Below are 20,261 nucleotides of genomic sequence, written 5' to 3'. Positions count from 1 at the left end.
AGCACTACCTAATTCTTGTGGGATTTATCTCGATACTAGGAGGAAATTGTTTCCTCAGAACAGACAAAATGAACCCTACCAGCTGGAAGGAAGCATCTATGCTGTGCAACCCAGTTTTATTGCTGTCACAGTGCTAGTACACACTCAGGAACCCCCTGTTACAAGAAAACCTGCCACCAAAGTGAAACCTCCAAGTTCCTAAGAAGTCAGTTACAGCAGCCTCTAACTTTAAAAAAATCTTACGGTCACTTTGTTATGATGTTGGCATATGTAGCTCCGATTCACTCATTCTCACTGCAGTATAGTATTCCAAAATATGAGTCTACCACCACACTTTCTTTAGCCACTCTCCTGTTAATGGATATTTAGATTACTTCCAGGTTTTTTGCTATTACAATCAAAGTAATAGTTAACATTCTTGTACATCTCTATGCACTTGTCCAAAAGTTTCTTTAGGCTTTGTACCTAGAAGTGATACTTTCCTCAATTTCAGCAGATGATGACACCTTGCACCCCAAAGTATTTTTTCCTATATTATATTAGGAGAGGAAATAATAGAAATTGAAGGTGCTGAAACCAGGTGGGAGCTGAGATTTTTAGCACTGTGAATTGAGTGGTAACTAATGGCCATTATGTCTGCTGTATCTACTGCTGGTTATCTTGGGATAGGAAGGAGCTTTAAAAATAGAATCTGAATGCCTGACCCCACCCCAAGAGATTCTAATTTGATGTGGGTAAAGTTCACGTATCAGTACGTTTTAAAAGCTCCCACGCTGATTCTAATATGCAGATGAGTTCAAGAACCACTGGTAGCTAAATGCCAAGTACCAAGAATAGTAAACTTATAAGTTGTTACTAGCATTTCTTAATGTGGCAGGAAAACATTTGGCCCAGAGTCACCCACCTCAGAAATCTGCTGTTTTAATAATCATGTGTTGATTCTTGTGTACACCAAAACCTGAGAACCCTAGGAATTATGGTGACCAACTGTCCTGCATTCTCCAGGACTAAGGAGTCCCTTGGTCACAGGACCTTCACTGCTAAAGTCAGAAAATTCCCAGGAAAACCAAGAAAAGCTGGTCATCTTACCAGGTACCCAGATTAAGATGATGCTGATCTGATTAATAAGCACTTCTTGCAAGAAGATTGCCAGATGTTACATGTGTGGCCTGAAAGTTAAATTATAGAACTTTCAAGAGCAAGCTCATTGGAGGTTTCTTTGTAATCAGCATCACATCGCCCAGCTTCTCAGGCCCTTTAAAATGGCCATAAGTTTTACCTTCAAGAAGCAGGAGGTATGTCTAACTAATATGTGCTGATGAAAGAAGCAATATAATAACAAGGGAGATGTTAGTGAAATATGATTTCATTGAACATCTAGTTCATATCCAGGATCCTGATCTTAGACACTCCCCCTTCAGAGAGCCACATGTGTGATATGCGTAAACACTGCACGGTGTGTAAAGTAAATTGAGTCTACTCACGTGAAGCCTTTTGAAGCCCTTCCCCACAGTCATTCAGGACATTGCAGAAGCAAACAAGCACACATATCCAAATGGACCAATTTCAACCAAGGTCCTTGGAGCTGCCAGTTTGACTCCTATGCACTGATATTGACAAGAACACCCTTGAACACTTTGTAGAGGTGTTTTGAATGTCAGCCAACAGAGCTCTTTATAGAATCACTAAGGTCTTGGCTAGAGGACCTAGGAGTCTGACCTGCATTTTACAGAAAAGGAAACTGAGGCCCAGAGCGAAGCGGGGAGCTGATTTGACAATGAAAGTGCCAGATCTTCCAATGCTGTGCTCTTCCTACTTCACTATTTAGAAAGGAGGCTCAGGCTATGTCAGACTTTCTGACCATCACACCCCAGCTGGACTCCAGTTCGCTCATGTGGAGCTGATTGTCCAGTAAAATTCAAATCATTTTTTATCAAGAATGTGAAAGAACATTAGTTGTTTGTCCGCATTCACAAAGATTGATGCAGAGAAAGCTAGAGGCAAGTTTCAGACACCCTTACTGGCTGACCGAGCTGAGCCCAGACTCTGGAAGGCATAGACAGGGACAAATGTGACCTGGGACTGATAGAGGCAGAAGGCACAGATGGGATGGGAATTAGGCCCTGGAAGGGATGCTCACAGAGCCTGACACAGAAGAGAAAGGAAGAAAGAGGGAGGAAGGAAATGGTCTTAAAGAGGCAGAGAAAAAAAAAAAAAAAAAAGCAGTTGGCAGTAGGGGGTGGGGGACTCGAAGTTGTAAATAACTTATCAACAATGTTAAAAATGCAGACCTTTTACCTTAATTGTACAGCTAACCTATAGCACCCACCTTCTTTTATCACAACAAATGTAGCATCTACCATTTTTGAAGAGCCCTGCTTTGTGATAAGCACAGAGATAGGACCTATTATTATCCCCATTTTATGGATTAGGAAACTAGGCTGTAGAAAGAAGCATGAACTTTCCCAAGGTGACACAGCTGGTTGGTGACATCGTCAAATTTCGAACCCTGGCACTTCTGACTCCAGAGAGTAAACTTCACCACTCTGCCAGCTGGCCTTCTGTTAAGGATACTGGTTGGCTTGGCTGACTTCAAGCCTGCTCTGCTCCAACTCTGGCAAACATTTATTCTAACCCTGAATCAATAATTATAGTTATTATTATTATTTACTCTGTCACCCAGGCTGGAGTGCAGTGGCGCGATATCGGCTCACTGCAACCTCCACTTCCCAGGTTCAAGCGATTCTCCTGTGTCAGCCTCCTGAGTAGCTGGGACTACAGGCACGTGCCACCACGCCCGGCTAATTTTTGTATTTTTTTAGTAGAGACGGGGGTTTCACCATGTTGACCAGGCTGGTCTCGAACTTCTGACCTCGTGATCCACCCACCTCAGCCTCCCAAAGTGCTGGGATTTCAGACGTAAGCCACCACACCAGGCCTCAAGAATTATTTCTAACAAACACCAATCTAAACTTCTAGAAAGCCTAGCCTAGTGTCTGGTAAATGTGCAAATGGAGACTTGTGCATTTGGTACAAGAGCAAATATTGAGAGTTTCCTGATTTTTAAGGATGACTGATACTGTGTCCACGGAACAGCTGCAATCTGGATGTATTTTCTAGGATATGTTTCTCTCTATTCCCTGCCAGCAATTTGGGACTGGTTGTCTTTATTTAGTTATCCATTTATCCCTTTTCTAGGTCCTTGAAGCTTCCTCAGCCCCACACATGCATGATTTGTGTCCAACAACTGAGTTGAAAATATCAGAGGTTAAATTAAAGGTTGTTTCAACTGCAACAATAAGGGAGCAGGGTCACACCCTGCCTTTTCCCCATGGCATCCTCCCCCTCATCATGTCTCTGCCCCCTTCTCAACCAGGTGCCAAGGCAAGGGGTTGCTCCTTCAGTCTCCTCCTGTCACTTTGCACAAATATTCATTTTTCCTTATGGCAATTTTCTATTGTTCAACTTACTGTCTTCTCTTCTTATGGAGGGAAAGAATGCATGTTTCATTCATTTTGGTATTCTCAGCACCTGAAAGTACCTGGCACTTAATTGGTGCTCAATAAATATTGGAGGAATTAATGCATGAATGAATGAATGAATAGAGCAGAGCTATTAGCCTGCCTAGAGATAGTTTCTTTACTGACAAATTGTTGCTTTCTTATAGCTTTAGCCAGACTCAGTCCAGAAGCATTAAATTCATGTTTTCTATAATTAGAGGACTTCTAGCATTTTCATTAAAAAAAACGTGATTTAGTAAAATTTATTTTTAATCCTTTGGCAAAATCATTTCAGTAACAAATTATAACTAATTTCATGTTAAAGGATAACTACCTCAGTTCCAGAAGTACAGAAACAAATTAGAATGAGAGCAGAGAAAAGTAACTCAAATGATCAAAGGAATGGAGTTTTGCATTAGAGGAATGATGAACAGTGTTTAACTGGTAGAGCAGAGTGATTGAGAAGGTATGTAGACATTTAAAGCTGCTGGGAAAAAGTCAGTCTAAAGAAAGAACATTATGGAGCAGGGATCTAGAGTGAGATGGGACTCAGGCTAAGTCAACTGACTGGCTGCCCCCAGAGGCAATGGCACAATTTATTAGGATCCTTTCATGGAGAACAAATAAAACAGTAGGGATCCAGGCAGCATCTCAGACAAGCAAGGGGCAAAACAGTCTCTAGTTCTTTAAGGAGGAATACTGGTGACCTTCTTTCAGAGAGGGACAAGTCCAATTCCTGAAAACTTCTAGAGTGGTCCTAGAAACAAACATAAAGAAAGCAGTGCAATTGTAATGGAACAGACCCAAACCTGTGGGTGCCTATTGAAATCCTTTGAAATATTTAAGATGTTATGACAGGAGACAAGGGCCACATTATATTCAAGAAGTGTCTCTCAGTTCTGTTTATTATACTGAGAGCAAGTTTATATTTTGAAAATTATGAGAGGCATAATTTTAAATATCCTTAATCATTGTCCCCATGACCATTCTATCTTTGATCCAGAAAGTAAGTAAAATAGATAGTATACATTAGAAAATAACTAAATAAAAATAATGACTTAAAATTATGTGGGGATGAAGATAAATTACTTACTATGTGCCAGGCACTATTCTAAATACCTTACAATATTATTTAATGTTCACAGACAGTAACAGGTATTATTATTGTCCTCAATTATACAGCTGGGGAATGTGAGGCACAGAGTGGTTAAGTAACTTGTCCAAGGCGCACAGCTGCTAAATTAAAATATGTCCTCTGCCACTGGCAAGGAGAGTAAAGGATTGATTGAGCCAGCACCCTTGCCCTGGGAAGTGAAACATTTTTCTCTAGAAGAAATTTAAGATTGCTGTAAAGGAGAAATTTAAGAATACAAAACAACTTATGCCTCTCGTTCCCTCACATTTTATTTATCTACTTTTTGGCACCCACTAAAACACACTACTGCATCAATTCTTTATGGTACATTTCATGCTTTTTTCTCATGTCCAGCAGGACATGCAGATCCAAATTTGCCTTCCTCTGCTCTGTTTAAGGGGCAGTTATTGTCTCTGTAACACAGAATCCTTGTGTGTTTCTATTAGTCCCTCGATGAATGTGTAGAAACCCATCAGTTTAACAGTGACCCAGACAGAATAAGATGGGCTCTAACCTTGAGGAGAATTATGAGTTGAATATTTATTTTAAAATATCTGTTGTTCCTGACTCCAGAAGCAGTATGGTGCCAGGTTCTTTTTTGATGTAAGACAAAATAGGAAAAAAATAAAAACCCAGCCTAGCAAAATAGCTTATCTCCACCAATCAGCAGAAAATGGTAAAATAGAGATGCACGCGGCACTAACTGGATGGGAAATCAGAGGTGGGAAGCGAAATGCCGGCCTTTATTCTGCTAAGATGACTCCGGAAGGTCATGTTCATTGTCACTGAAAATGCCTGCAGGGAGCGATATGAAAAGTCATTGTCTCTTCTTTTTTTTCCTCCCGCTATTTTTAGCTCTTGTTAGGAAGATCAATTTTAGTTAACTGCAGAGAAGGGTTTTTAAAATGGTGCTTGAGTTTCAAGTTGCATTTGTCTGCTATATTTAGATTTTTTTCCAAATTCTTCTGTATCAAAACAAGACATAGTAAGGCAACTTTACTGGTGTTACGGCTTGATATGGTGTTTCCCCCAATGGAAAAAGATATTCCATTAACTAATGTAACCTATACTAAAGAAACATTTTCCATTCCAGGTTCTGATTCAGAGGTAGAAAAAAATTCAGTTTTTAAAATATAGATGAACACCTATATTTTTGGTGCATGTGGTATGAACATTATATAAGGCCTCAATTCTCGTTCAGCAATTGCTATATTCTCTGATCACAGAAACAATAGGCAAGTAAAACTGAGAGTGTCCAGTGTTCCTGTTAGCATAGTCTATCTGTGTCATACCCCACCTAAGGGACTCAGATTGGGATCCGGGAGCACATGTTCAAATTTTCCCATTTCCTTTTAAAGAATTGTCCCTGGAAAAAAAGAAAAAAGAAAGATTTTTTAAGAGGCTTTTCTTCCAGCATATATTCCATTAATTTCTCTTCCAGCACTATGGAGTAGCAACATTAGAATACTTCCTTTTCTAATTTTACAGGTAAACAGGTAAACTGTAGAAAAACAGAAAAGACATATGACCAAAAACTGGGAAAATATGAATAACAAATCCTATTGCCCATAAAAAAAGTACTTTAAGGAAGAATCATTGTAGTGTTTACCCTTGCATTTTTTCTTATAGGGGTGTGTGTGTGTGTGTGTGTGTGTGTCCTCACCGTTGTGGCGGGGGCTGGGCCCCTGACATGGGGCAAGGGAGAACAGGATGGTCCGTTCCCAGAGAGGACCCAGCCCACAGAGGGCTCTCCCAGGCAGCTCCCCTTTGCTTCATCTCCGCCACTTTCCTCTCACCCCATGTGGACGAGCCCACTTTCTCTGGTCTTTCTCACTCTTTATCTTCCCACCTCTTTCCCCTCTGTGTTTCCCTTAGTTACCTTGCCTATACCTTCCCTCTGGGGTTCTGCTTCTTTTTCTCAACCATTAATTCAGGTCCTCAGTCAATCACTTGATCCCATAAAGTACTTTGGGTCCTAACTGTCTCAGGAGGGGATGAAGATAAATTCCCCCATCCCCCATCTAGTATTAGAGAGAAACCTCCAGAAGATAAGCAAATGTTCTTATACTGAAATATATATAGCTCCCCTTATACCAAAACTCCGAGTATGCTCTTTCTCTTCTTTCTCTTTCTCTCTCGCTCACTCTCATCCTCCTCCTTCCCCATCTTACCAAGGACCCCTTCTTATTTCCTACTTTGATATGGATCAGAACTGAGGAGGGGAAGGAAAGGAAAGAGAACCCTAATTATTTCATCAATATTTTCTTAAAATGCACCCATACGAGGCCTACTGAGGTAGAATGTCAGTTTGCAGCCCTGATGTCACCTGCAGCATCCTACCCTCATGGCATGCCTAAATCTAGGAAGTTGTAAGGAGGTTACACTGGTCACCCAGTAAACCTGGATTGGAGTTCACCACTTTTCTCTGGGATCCACCAAAATTCAATAGGAGCTCATGGAAACACAAAAGAATCAGAGAGAAAAAGTTTACAAAGGACTGAATTCCCTGGAATCTGTCTTTTAATCCCAAATCCTCTTTCCACTTCCACTTAGAAAATAAGTTCTTTCTCTGCTTCCAGATTGAGCTTGTGAATAGGCAGCTACCAAATAGCTATGATTTTTATGTTTCCAATAAGTCTCTCTGCACCCAGAGTATCTCCCTTTATTTTATAGCTGTAAATGGAGATCCAACATGAAGAGAGGCTTTTCTCTTGCCTCAGGATAACAATTAAAACATAGGATGTGAGGCCGGGCGCGGTGGCTCAAGCCTGTAATCCCAGCACTTTGGGAGGCCGAGACGGGCGGATCACGAGGTCAGGAGATCGAGACCATCCTGGCTAACACGGTGAAACCCTGTCTCTACTAAAATAAATACAAAAAACTAGCCGGGCGAGGTGGCGGGCGCCTGTAGTCCCAGCTACTCGGGAGGCTGAGGCAGGAGAATGGCGGGAACCCGGGAGGCGGAGCTTGCAGTGAGCTGAGATCCGGCCACTGCACTCCAGCCTGGGCGGCAGAGCGAGACTCCGCCTCAAAAAAAAAAAAAAAAAACATAGGATGTGAGTTTGAATCTAGGCTCCACATTTTATTAGCTCTGTGACCTTGAGCAAGTTTCTTAACTTCTCTGTGCCTCTGCTTCTTCAATAGTAAAATCAGTTTGTGGCAAGCATCAAATGAGATAATCCATGTAAAACTGTATAGCCAGTATCATACATAGGAAAGGCTCAGTGTATGTTACCTACTTATTATCACTTGATTTTCAAAGCCTTCTATTAAAATGTGTCACTGAGTGTGGTGGCTCACCCCTATAAATCCCAGCACTTTAGGAGGCTGAGGCAGGAGGATCAGTTGAGCCTAGGAGTTTGAGACCAGCCTAGGCAATGTAGTGAGGCCCCTGTCTCTACAAAAAATAAAAAATAAGATTATCTGGGTGTGGTGGTGCACACCTGTGGGGCCAGCTACTCAGGAAACAGAGGTGGGAGGATCGCTTGAGCCCAAGAGGTCAAAATTGCAATGAGCTGTGATCCTGCCCCTGGACTCCAGCCCAGGCAACAGCAAAGTGAGTCCCTGTCTCAATAAAAAAAAGGAAAAAAAATGTTAAGTACATGTGTTAAGCTCTTAGCTCAGTGCTGCTCAATGTGAAAGCTATGATATTTTGGAGTTGACAGTCCTACACATTGCAGTACATTTAGCATCCTTGGGTCTCACCTACTAAATGCCAACATCCACCCACACCATGTGACAAAAAAAAATCCATTTCCAGACACCATTAGGGGTTTAACACTCTTATGTGAGAACCATACTAATTATACTTTCTCAAATGTGACAAAGACTTGTCAGAGGCATAGAGGCATAGAGCGCCTAGTAAGGGGTCAGTGGTGGGTGCAGAAAGAAGAGTGGAAGAGAGGTGAGACATATAGAGAAGCAACTCCTGCCTCCAAGCTTTGCTCACTCCTCTATCCCTTCCCAGACACACACACACTTTTTTTCTTCCCTTTAGAAAACTAGGGGAAGACAAGAACAAAGAGAGTTTGCATGGCTCATGTCCATTTATCAACTGCTACATAACAAACTATCCCAAAAATGTAGGGCCTAAGACAACAGTCATTTATTTTGTTCACAAATCTGCTATTTGGGCCAGGCTCAGGGGGAAGGGTCATCTGTCCCATGCAGTGTTTCTAGGGCAGCACAACTAGGGGCTGGCAAGTGAACTTTGAAGATGATTCACTCACATGGTTGGCAAAATGGTGCTGTTAGCTGAGAGTTCACTTAGACTCTGAGTCAGGGCCCTGGTTCTTCTTAACGTGGGCCTCTTCATGGGCTGCTTGGGCTTCCTTACAACTTAGACGTAGGGTTTCAAGCATGAGCATTCTGCAAGAGCAAAGTAGAAGTGCACGGCATATTTGTTACCTAATTCAGAAGTCACACTGCTTACTTCCACCACATAGGTTGAGGATCCCTTATCCAAAATGCTTGGGGCCAGAAGTGTTTTGGATTTTGGATATTTTTGGATTAGGGATATGCAACCTGTACTATATTTGTCAAGACAGTCATTAAAGCCTGCCCAGGATTGAAGGGAGACAACACAGAGGGAACACTCCTTGATGGAACATTGTCAAGGTTCCAGGAGAGTATGTGGGGTGGGAGACATTATGACCGTCTTTGGAAAACACAACCTGCTACCATAAATAACTTTCCTGTTGAGAATTCACCCGTAATATGAGAGATAATACAGTTTTAAAATGAGAAAAAATGTAGAGGATCTTCTTTCAGAGTCCAAAGCTTCCTTCCCTAAGAGATGCAAATTAACTCAGTTTATAATTTATAGTCTTTTCATAATTTATTGTGTTGTCTTTTGAGAAGATTCATTGTCAAAGAGACCATGTCTAGAATAACTATCAATGGCCAAAACAAAACAAGGCAAGGTTCAGAAGGAATACATAATCCATCGTTAGCTAGAGAACAAATATTCATGAAAAATATGAGTTGCCATGAAAATGTATTAAAAGTGAAAGATAAAACTAGGCTCCCTGTCCGTAGAGTCGCTTGTAGAATATGAAAACAGTGGGAAGTATGAGAGTTAGGGACAGAAAGGGACTATGAGCACATTCTTTGAAGTCAGGAAAACCTGAGTTCAAATCCTGGCTCTGGTATTTACTACCTGTGTGATCTCAACTTCCTGTTGTGTAACTAGACATTATGAAACCCACATGACAAAGCTGTTGTTATAATTAAAGATCTATTTCATGCCAAGTAGTTACAGGCTTTCCTGTGCCTGGCATTTGTAAGTGCTCCATAAACAATTGTTATTATGTTTAGGGAATGTAGTGAGTTTCTATGACACCTACTGTGTGCTAGCACTGATAGAATGCTGATAAGAGGATCGATGCTTGCCTTTAAATGGTTTTCCACTTAGTTGAAAAGCTAAAACTTACACAAGTTAAACTATAGGAAGAATATTCATGTGTGAGTACATACCAGACATCACACAAGTATGTTAGTAATGGCCAAACTTGATGCTCTTCATAAATCAACCACATATTCATTGAACACTAATGTGTACCTTAAGCTGCAGCAATCACAAAACATTAAGTCTTGACTTCTGTGGTTTGGAATATAACACATTGCTAGAGGAAATAACTAATGAATAATACAAAAGGTGATATAATTAAGTATTATAAATGAGTGTTTCTGACTATCTCAAAAAAAAAAAAAGAAAAGCGGATATTAAAACGGCAACGTAAGATTTTCTGTCTCATGAAAATAGAGGTATAGAAAAGGCTAGGAAGAGTGGAAAAAAAGGAGAGAAAATTGCCAGTGATGACAGAGAAAGAGGAAGTGGTGGTTGGAGGAAAAGGGGTAGGTTCATTCTGAAGACCAGATTATGTGATACCCACTACCGTGGGATGCAGCCTGTTATCATTCACCCCTTACTACCCTTTGCAATGGTGTCTCCACTGAGGAAAAGCTCTTTGCAATTGTTCAGGTGCTTAATTCTTTGACTATTGTGTGATGCAATCAGATTAGTTAATCATACTGGAAACCAGGAATTACTTGGGGGCAACAGTGGCCAAAATAACATTACCCTAAATAATCATAGTATGCATCTTGGGAGAGGGCTTTATCAAGTATTTGACACACATGTCTGTTTCATAGTATCCCAGTGATATGAGTGTTGTTCTCACTGATGAGGAAAACTGAGGTTCAGAAATGTTATATAACTTTCTCAGAGTCACATTACTCATATGTGATAAGGTGAACTCTCCAACTGTTGTCTTAGGTGGCTTATTCTGGCACGGAAGTTAGTTCCTGTCGTGGGGAAACCAGCAAAGAGTATTTTGAGTGGGAGGGTTAGTCATGGATAGGGTTATAACAAGGGGTGTGTGGGGAAGGAGCATGCAGAGAAGGGTTGCCAAGCAATGTTCAATAGTGCTTGGTGACTGATTACATGATGAAAGAGAAAGAAAATTCAAGGATGACTGACTCTAAGGATTTGCACCTAGAAGGCTGGAAGAATGATGGCACTTCTAAGAAGTGTGATAGCTGGGAAGGGAACCTAGATTGGCAGAGAAAATAATTCTGCTTTAGACATGTGAGTCTGGAAAAGAGTAATCAACTTACAGAGAGATGTGAGTAAGTCAGGATGCAGGTGTGAGATCAGGCCTGGATATGTAGCTCACAGGGTAGGAACTGGGGCTCATGATGACCAAGTGAAAGAATGTCCTGGGAAGAAGAGCAGCAGGTGCTGAGCAGAGCAAAGCTTGGCCTTGCCTGTTAGATGCGGCTGTATTTTGAAAGCCTCACTAGTTCTGGGATTCTATCTATTGCTTGGCAGTACACATACAAGGGCTTTGTCCAGCAGGCACTAAACTTTTAGGAGTATTTCTCCTTCCCTGCATCACAGAGTTTTTCTTATTAGGAATCTAAACAATGAATCTCAAACTGTGCTCTAACACATAGACATGTCACTCTGCTTCATCTCTCTACCCTTACCATGTCTGAATTTTGCTGATTTTTATAAACTTTGCATAATCATACTGATTATTTTAGAAAGAATTTAAGAGGTGGCCAAGTCATGACCCATAAGCCAAAGGTGGCATGAGAGAGAAATTCAGTGGCACTTGGGCTGCCAGCACCAACACATTTCTCTGCAATTGTACCATGTGAGGTTGTATCATGTCACCAAGTTTCCCAGCCCCTGGTCAGCACAGGGACTCACCCTCCTCCCTCCTGAGAATGGGGAACAGCCCATGGGTACCCTCACTCCCTCCTACAGACATAGAGGAATTGGGACATTGTCACAAACATGTCTCCAGCCACTTGGGAAAAGAAGAGACAGAACTTTGGCATCTATTTTAAGCAATGGCCAAACCTCAGTCAGTTCCAAAGGCCTGAATAAGAATTTAACTGTTAACCATGTGCTAAAAGGTTTTTCATTTACTTGGCTGAAAATTTGTTTCATGGGATAGGTAGAAAACCCCGACCAATACACTTGTTGGTGACTTTTGATCCTGGCCTCCATTTCGCACACCAAAGGAGGACAGTTTCAGTACTCGCAGAGGAGTGAGCATGTGATGGGTCAATGCTCTGCTTGTCTTATCAGAGAAATGCTGGTTCCATTGGTCTGTTCTCGCTGCACCATGGCAGGACCTCCCACCCTGTGTGGGTAAGGCTTGACAGGCTGTCTGTCCCCGAACAAGCCCAGTTAGTCCCTGTGTCTGGTGACAGCATTGACGTCAGCCCTTGTGGTGGAGGAATTAGTTGAAGCCCAAAGGGAAAAAGAGGCCAAAAAAAGAAAAATTCAATCCAGCAAGACCAAAGCCATTTCTTTTTATTTTGTGAGCTCTCAGCAGCTGCTAAGCTTTGCTGGATTTCGATAGTAAGAAAGTTTCCAAGAATAGAACAGTGCAATGTCAGAGTTAATGGGATCACAGCAATAAAATATCTCTACTACTGAGCAATCTGATGGTATTAAGTTGACGTGGAAGTTGCTTTGCACCCTGCACACAGAGCGGCCTCCCTGCTTGCCCTCCCATCCTCAGTGTGCCCCCAACACACCTATTCTGAGAGGAAAGCAACCACTTCTGAAGTGGTAAATACATTGCAATAGAGGTGTCTTCAGGCCAGTGGCTCACGCCTGTAATCTCAGCACTTTGGGAGGCTGAGGAGGGTGTATTACCTGAGGTCAAGAGTTCGAGACCAGCCTGGCCAACATGGTGAAACCCCATCTCTGCTAAAAATACAAAAAATTAGCCAGGTGTGATGGTGGATGCCTGTAATCCCAGCTACTTGGGAGGCTGAGGCAGGAGAATCATTTGAACCCAGGAGGCAGAGGTTGTGGTGAGCCAAGATCGCACCATTGCACTCTCCAGCCTGGGCAACAAGTGTAAAACACTGTCTCAAAAAAAAAAAGAAAAAAAAAAGATTTCTTTAAAGGAATGTTCGTTATCCAGGGCAGGGAGAACAAAAGGTTTAATCAAAGGCCTAGCTTTGTTAGATTTATTACGATTTCTTTAAAATGGCCAGCTTCTTGCTAACAGATGAAAAAAAGAAGAAGGGCATCTGAGTTCTCTGAATTCTCTGGCCTGAGCCTTGCCCTCACCTCCACCCCAGGTCCTGTGTCTCTGTGGCAGGCTCCTTTCTATTCCTCATCTGAGGATAACAGAGGCCATTCCCCCTCCATCAATGTACTCCCCATCCACAGAGCAATGAATGAAACTACAGTAGCCACCAGTGTTTCTTCAAAGGGGGCTTCCGCTGCAAATATAAGAACTTAAAGAAATCCTATGCACAAAAACAAGAATCACCACCATATTTGATGACTCAGCAAACATTTCTTTCTCTGTCTCTCTTTGGATGGTGTCCTTCATTTAGAATTGCAAGGACTTCCTGAAGAAAAGACAAAATTTGAGAAACCCTGGATGCAATCAACTCAATCATTGTTCACTGTGGAACTTTAAGTGACTTGATGTTCTTTCCTGAACAACAATGAGAACACCAAAGATGAATGGGAGCTGGTGACTGAGAGCACCAGAGAAACTATCCAGGATTCCTTAGCTCCTTTCTTTTCTTTCTTTTCTTTTTTTTTTTTTTTTTTTTTGAGACAGAGTCTTGCTCTGTGGCCCAGGCTGAAGTGCAGTGCCATGACCTCAGCTCACTGCAACCACCACTTACTGGGTTTAAGTGATTCTCATGCCTCAGCCTCCCCAGTAGCTGGGACTATAGGCATGCACCACCATGCCCAGCTAATTTTTGTATTTTTAGTAGTGGTGGGGTTTTAGCATGTTCACCAGGCTGGTCTTGAACTTCTGACCTCAAGTGATCTGCCCGCCTCGGCCTCCCGAAGTGCTGGCATTACAGGCATGAGACACCACGCCCAGCCTAAACTTTTTTTAACAAGCACTCCCAGTTAATTGTCAGATGTTTAAGAACCACTGCTCAGAGTCACCCCCAACCAGAGCTGCCCACTCTGACCCAGAGCCTTTGATACAACCCTCAGATAAAGCTGGTTTGATGTAGGTTTCTCTCCTTGGCAATGTCTGCAGATGATCTGTTTACCTGGGGACGTGGATAAAAATGCCAAAATATTTTAGGGAGAACAGAACCCACACAATTAAGTGAACCTTACTTAGCATCGATACATACAGCACTACACCACTTATGTGTGGTATGCAACTTCCTCATGGATTACAGCGTGGCTGGGTTAATGCCAACTATCAATTCTTGCTCCACAAGGCAGGATAGCAAAGAATAGCAGGAATGATCAGGCAGGCATCTCCTTCCTGGCTCTCCCTGTATCTCTTCTCCTGTCACTGTCTTCTCCTGTATCAGACTGGGCCACATCAGCTCGCTTGTATCAGAGATTCAATGCTTTTTGATGTAGTTCTCCCTACCTGTGATTTCACCACTTCTAGACTTTAAATACAGAGTCATATCAGCCATACTTCAATGGCTGTGGCTGGTTCTATTTTTCTGTACTATCAATATCCAGGGAAATGCTGCAGCTGTAACACTTCCTGTGAAATATTTGCTGCCCTTACCCAGGAAAGCCTTTCTCTATATAGCAGGATGTCGAGGGCAAGAGTTGCCCAATAGAGACTTCTCTGACTCTTAACTGAATGAGCACACTCTCAGCAGGGTATGGCTGTGTTCGTTTGCTAGAGTTGCCATAACAAAGTGCCACAAACTTCCAGGTGCAGTGGCTCACACCTGTAATCCCAGCACTTTGAGAGGCCGAGGTGGGCGGATCACCTGAGATCGGGAATTCGAGACCAGCCTGATCAACATGGTGAAACTCTGTCTCTACTAAAAATACAAAAATTAGCCAGGCATGGTGGTGCACGCCTGTAAGCCCAGCTACTAGGGAGGCTGAGGCATGAGAATTGCTTGAACCTGGGAGGTGGAGGTTGCAGTGAGCTGAGATTATGCCACTGTACTCCAGCCTGGGCAACAGAGCAAGACTCTGTCTCAAAAAAAAAAAAAAAAGTGCCACAAACCGAGTGGCTTTTGTGACAAAAATTTATTGACTCACTGTTCTGGAATTTAGAAGTTCAGGTCAAAGTGTACACAGGACCATGTTGTCGCTGAAAGTGTCAGGGAGGGATCTGTTCCTGGCCTCTCCTAGCTTCAAGTAGTTCCTTGGGTTATGGCTGCATAACCTCAGTCTTCACATGGCATTCTCCCTGGGTGTATGTCAATGTCCAACCTTCCTTTTTCTATAAGGGTGCTAGTCATATTGAAGTAGAGCCCACCCTAATGACCTCATCTTAATTTGATCATCTGCAAAGACCTTATTTCCAAATAAAGTTACTTTCACAACTACTGGAGGATAGTTAGGACCTCAAAATCTTTTGAGGGGACTTGACTCAGCCAATAACAATGGCTGTCTCTGAATGTCTGCATCCTTCCCAGCATCACTTAGAAGAGCTTTGATATTTATTGCATTATTGGTGCTCCTCATTCCCTAACATCAGCACCCAGAATTTAAAACTGTACCTTGTGAAAGTTTGCCATTTACACCATTAAGGCTTACCAAGATATGCACAGTATCACGTAATTAGTGTCCTGTCACTGGAACTGACGATACTTGCTCCAGCCATCCAGTGGAGGCACTTGTAAGACTGAGAATAGCAGATTCCTGGGCTGCATGGGGTCTGGCTTTGATCCTGGAAGAAGGGCAGGATTTAGGGAACTCTGGAAGAGAAGTGAGGCTATGCCAAGTAAAAGTAGCTAGTTTGGTGGCCCTAAGAATTTAGCTGTCATGATTACGGGCCAACAGGTAAACCAGTTTGACCAAAACAAAAGAAGGAATCGATGCAGGTAGTGTTGGAAAAGATTGGTGAGAGATTACGCAGGGTCTTCTGTGCTAGACTAAAAAATTTATACTTGATCTTGTGAGATCTAGAGAGCCACTAACCAGGAGGATATCTTGGAGTCATTGTTTTTGGAAGACTTTTCTTTTGATCCACAAAAGATGGGAAGTGAAGGATGGGATGTCTGGAGAGGATTAAGATGAGTATGTCAACAATGAAGTTGAAAAGTTACAAGCATGGAGGTTGAGATTGCCACCTCCTCTTACCCTATCACCTGGAGGTCTTCTGTGTGTCTTTTAGACCCAGATCAGCTGCCAGGCCACTATCCTTACCATTTGATGCCATAGTCCTTAACATACATTGCCACCGTAGTACTCACCATTTTATACTGTGATATGTTCTGTCTCCACATGTCTCCACTGGACTGTGCACTTGTGAAAGGCACAAATACTTTTTATTCTGCCTTGTAGCCTTTATGAGTAGCAATAGACCATGAGAGATGCTCAAGAAACATCTACTGAAGCAACAGAAAGACAGAAAGCCAGTCAGCTAACAGCAATTTGACTGTAATATGAGCCAGTCAAGAGTGTAGACACTTGGAACTAGAAAGGGCCTTGATGGTCATCTAACCCAGTTACTCAGTAACCACTGAATCCTGGGCATGTGATGACCCTGCCTTATTCCATCCTGGAGCAACTCTGACTGTAAGAAGTGTACAGCTGGAGGGGACTCAGAGACTACCACATTCAAAAGATAAAGAAGTGAAGTGATTGGCTCAAGATTACTCAACAATTAGCAGCAAGGTTGGAAAATAGAAGAGAAACTAATATGACTAACTGCCAAGCCCATCCAGTCCTCGCCACCATCCTACAGAGTGAAGGTATTACCATGTTGAAATTTACGGCAAAGGATGTGAAGGCTAAGAGGTATTGAATGGCTTGTTTGGGGTTGCACAGTTGATAAGTTGCAGAGCCAAGATATAAGGAAATTGATCTTCCACTTGCCAATACCCTGTGCCATCCCTGCATAAGATCGCAGGCTTCCAGAGACACTGGAAAATGCTCCTCTCATTTCCTAAGCAGACCCTGCTCCAGGAGCTCTTTTGAAATCCCTCCCTCTTTCTTACTTCCATTTTCCTTGCTTTTCAGGAGAGAAGTATGAGCTCCATGCAGGGACTGAGTCCACCCCAAGTGTCGTCGTCCACGTGTGCGACAGTGACATAGAGGAAGAAGAGGACCCAAAGACTTCCCCAAAGCCAAAAATCATCCAAACTCGGCGTCCTGGCCTGCCACCCTCCGTGTCCAACTGAGCTGCCTGCTCCGCCTCGACGATAATAGCCGTCTCCTCTTTATCATGCTTTTTCCCCCTGTTGTTTGTCAAAAAAAAAAAATTGCCTTTAAATTCCTGGGTGTTTGGTTGTTTGAGATTCCTTCCTTGTTATCAAGCCTCTCGGACAAAAGGGCTAGGAAAAGGTGATATGTCTCCTGATCATATCATACCCATTAAGTATAACCCATTATTTAGAAGGTTCTAGGGAAAAAAGTAGTATTTTCTTATTAAACAATCAGCACAGCCTATATCTTTGTTCTCTCATGTTGATCCAAGCCAGAGACATCAGTAACAAATAGCACCTGTGTTGTTTGTGAGCTGTTTCAGTCCCAGTCCTGACGTGTGTGCATTGTTCTTTCCTGGCCACTTAAATAGGACCATATGTAAACTTGACTTTGACTGCATGAGATATCCCTGTCTGATCTCACTCAGTCCTCTGCATCCCGACATTCCCAGGACATGCATGATCACCAGCATTTATTTTCATGATTTGAGGATATCCTATAACTCACAGATTGTCAGCATCCAGCCATGTCCTATCTAGATTAGGAAAATGATCAGCATATTCCAACTCAACAAGTCTGGGTATATTCACTATTGTGAGTCAATACACCATAGCTCTGTTGAAATTCCTGGAGGCAAAATTGAGCTTGGCCCCAAAGATATTCCTCAATAGATTTCAAACACCACTCCCCTGTAGAACTTTCCCAGCCTCGTTGGGGAGGCTTGTCCAGGGTGATAGAGACCGATTTCAGACAAACCTATTTATTACAAAAGTTTCATGGTGTCTGAATGATTGTTTTCTCTCTTTGTATATTTGTACAAATGTTTCAGCTGTGCTTTTAAAATCTGGATGTTTTTTATTTAGTGATTGTTCAACCATTAGCTGCTTCAAAACATAATGTGCATTGCTTATGAATGCCTTCATATACTAATACAGATACTCTGATAATATTACGCTCTAGTAAGGATCATGCTGAATTTTGAAAGGACACAAAACATCTAATGCCAATATATACATGATTAGCTAACATCTTTGCTATCAAGACCACTTGTTTTTAAATAAAGATGCAAGTGTCCGTTGTAGATTATTGGGATGAAGCTAAATCTCCAGAATGCAGCAGCAGCTGAGCATGTTAAAATGGGGAAGGATGATAGATACATGTATGCCGGTCCTACTCACGCAATGCCCGTGTGCTCAAAAAAGTTATTTGTTTTTGTTACGTGTGATTTTTCTATTTCTCTAGCCCAAAGTGCATTACAGAAGATACACCTATAGAACCATTACCTTCTGCTATATGTGCCAGGCCTCATCTACTCCTGTACATTAATGAATTACTTTAGATGCAAATGCAGATTACAATGGAGTGGGGGAAGTACTTTCATTACCCAAGCCTCAGAAAAACAAGAACAACAACACAGCAAACAGATTGAGGGATTGTTGTGGTTTTTGACTAAGGTGTATGTTAGTTTCATCAGAAACTTAAAACATAGACTGATCACTCAGAAATTAAAGTCCGTTTTACTGTGAATATAGCAATATAGTACTGGACACAGTACAGGTGAAACTGAGGAGAGCATTGCTTGTAAAATCCTGAGTTTCCATAAGGAAAATGAAAACTCCTTTTAAAAATAAAATCTGAGGAGTGTACAGTAATCATATGCTTTGACTTTCCTTTGCTGTGGAGGTTTTTGGTTTTTCATTGATGATTAATGACTACAGACTTAGTAGTGGAGAAATGGTGTCCTCTAGTGGAAGAAATAGTAGACTCAGCTATTCAGATGCAGAGCACTGCAGCAGCCAGCCTTTCAAAACTGACTCTTCTCAGTCATCTGTGGGGTCATTTGACTTTTTAAGCTACCCTGAATTTCTCTTCTCAGTCATCTGTGGGGTCATTTGACTTTTTAAGCTACCCTGAATTTCCAGAATGCAGGTTCTAAAGAAATCTAGGTGAGAGAAAATGTTTGAAAATGATTTTTAAATGTTTTTTAAAAGACACATCCGACATTTTTAACCACTTAGTAAAAGTTGAAATGACCATTCTGTGTAGCCATAAAAGAAACACAATGAAGTATATGGCCTCTGGAGTTAGTCTTAGCAAAACTTACTGCTCTGTGTCAGTGTTAACCTGTCGCAGATCAAGTAATTCTTTCACTAGGTTGGGTTTGGGGCGGGGGAAAAGAGGGGCTTTTCCTAGGAGAACGGTATGAAATGGAAAGACTCTTTGAAGTGTTGCAAGGGAACCTCCTAGCACTGTGAAAGCCAGAATCGCCTCAGCATTTCCATGACACACATTATGCAAACCTCTTTAGCACTATTTTAAGTTTGAAAAGTTTAACAATGAAGGGGGAGGGGAAGATTTCCACCAACTGAATCATTTGTGCACGTGTATAGCTCAAAGAGCTTAGACTTCAAATATATCTGGTGAATGACTCTTTGTCCATGTGGTGTAATTTCTGTGTTGTCGACCTGAGTTGGGTTTTCTTGAGGGGTAATTGTGGAGGAGTGCATTTCAACCTAGAGTTTTTCTAAGACGTCCCCAACATATGGGGTTAACCCATATACCTAGGTTCTTCCTGAAAGTGGGGGAAGCTGGTTGGCAGCCATCTCTTGGGGGAAGGGGGCCTTGAGCAGGGCCTGGAGGGCTGGGTTGGCCTCTGATAAGAGGAACTGGGAGAGGTCCCTGTTTTATTGCTGTGTTTCAACATCTTGGTGCTAAAAGCCATTTCAAGTGTACTAAGAACCTCTTTTAATGTCTTCCCACTCTATTCTCTTACTAAAAACACTGTAAGAGACCTAAGTCGGCAAAAAATTATGCAGGGAAAAAGCACTATCATAATCTAAATGATTAATACATTAGATTTCATTAAAATGAAGAGCTTCTGTCCATCAGATGGGTATTAGGAGAATGAAAAGGGACAGCATCAGACTGGAAAAGGATATTTGAGACACATGTAGTTGTCAAATAAATTATATCCAAAATGTTT

At 42.0% G+C, this 20,261-nt stretch overlaps 1 protein-coding gene across 3 annotated transcripts in view; it reads left to right on the top strand.

Annotated features, from left to right (window-relative positions):
* Nucleotides 1-19,713, top strand: part of RCAN2 (regulator of calcineurin 2) — a 259,974-nt gene extending 240,261 nt beyond the window's left edge. For 2 of the 3 annotated variants that reach the window (XM_033217380.1, XM_033217379.1), the window contains exon 5: nt 17,093-19,711. In XM_033217380.1, coding sequence (XP_033073271.1) covers nt 17,093-17,253 — 161 coding nt within the window. In that variant the 3' untranslated portion in view covers nt 17,254-19,711. Of the gene's footprint in view, nt 1-17,092 lie in introns of all 3 variants that reach the window. The other variant, XM_033217381.1, reaches the window with a different exon arrangement.
* The last annotated feature ends 548 nt before the right edge of the window (nt 19,714-20,261 follow it).

This window comes from Trachypithecus francoisi, unplaced genomic scaffold (genome assembly GCF_009764315.1).
Source record: "Trachypithecus francoisi isolate TF-2019V2 unplaced genomic scaffold, Tfra_2.0 Lachesis_group10, whole genome shotgun sequence".
NCBI lineage: Eukaryota > Metazoa > Chordata > Mammalia > Primates > Cercopithecidae > Trachypithecus > Trachypithecus francoisi.
The sequence above is the reverse complement of the archived record's forward strand: the minus strand, read 5'-3'. Positions and strand labels throughout refer to the sequence as shown.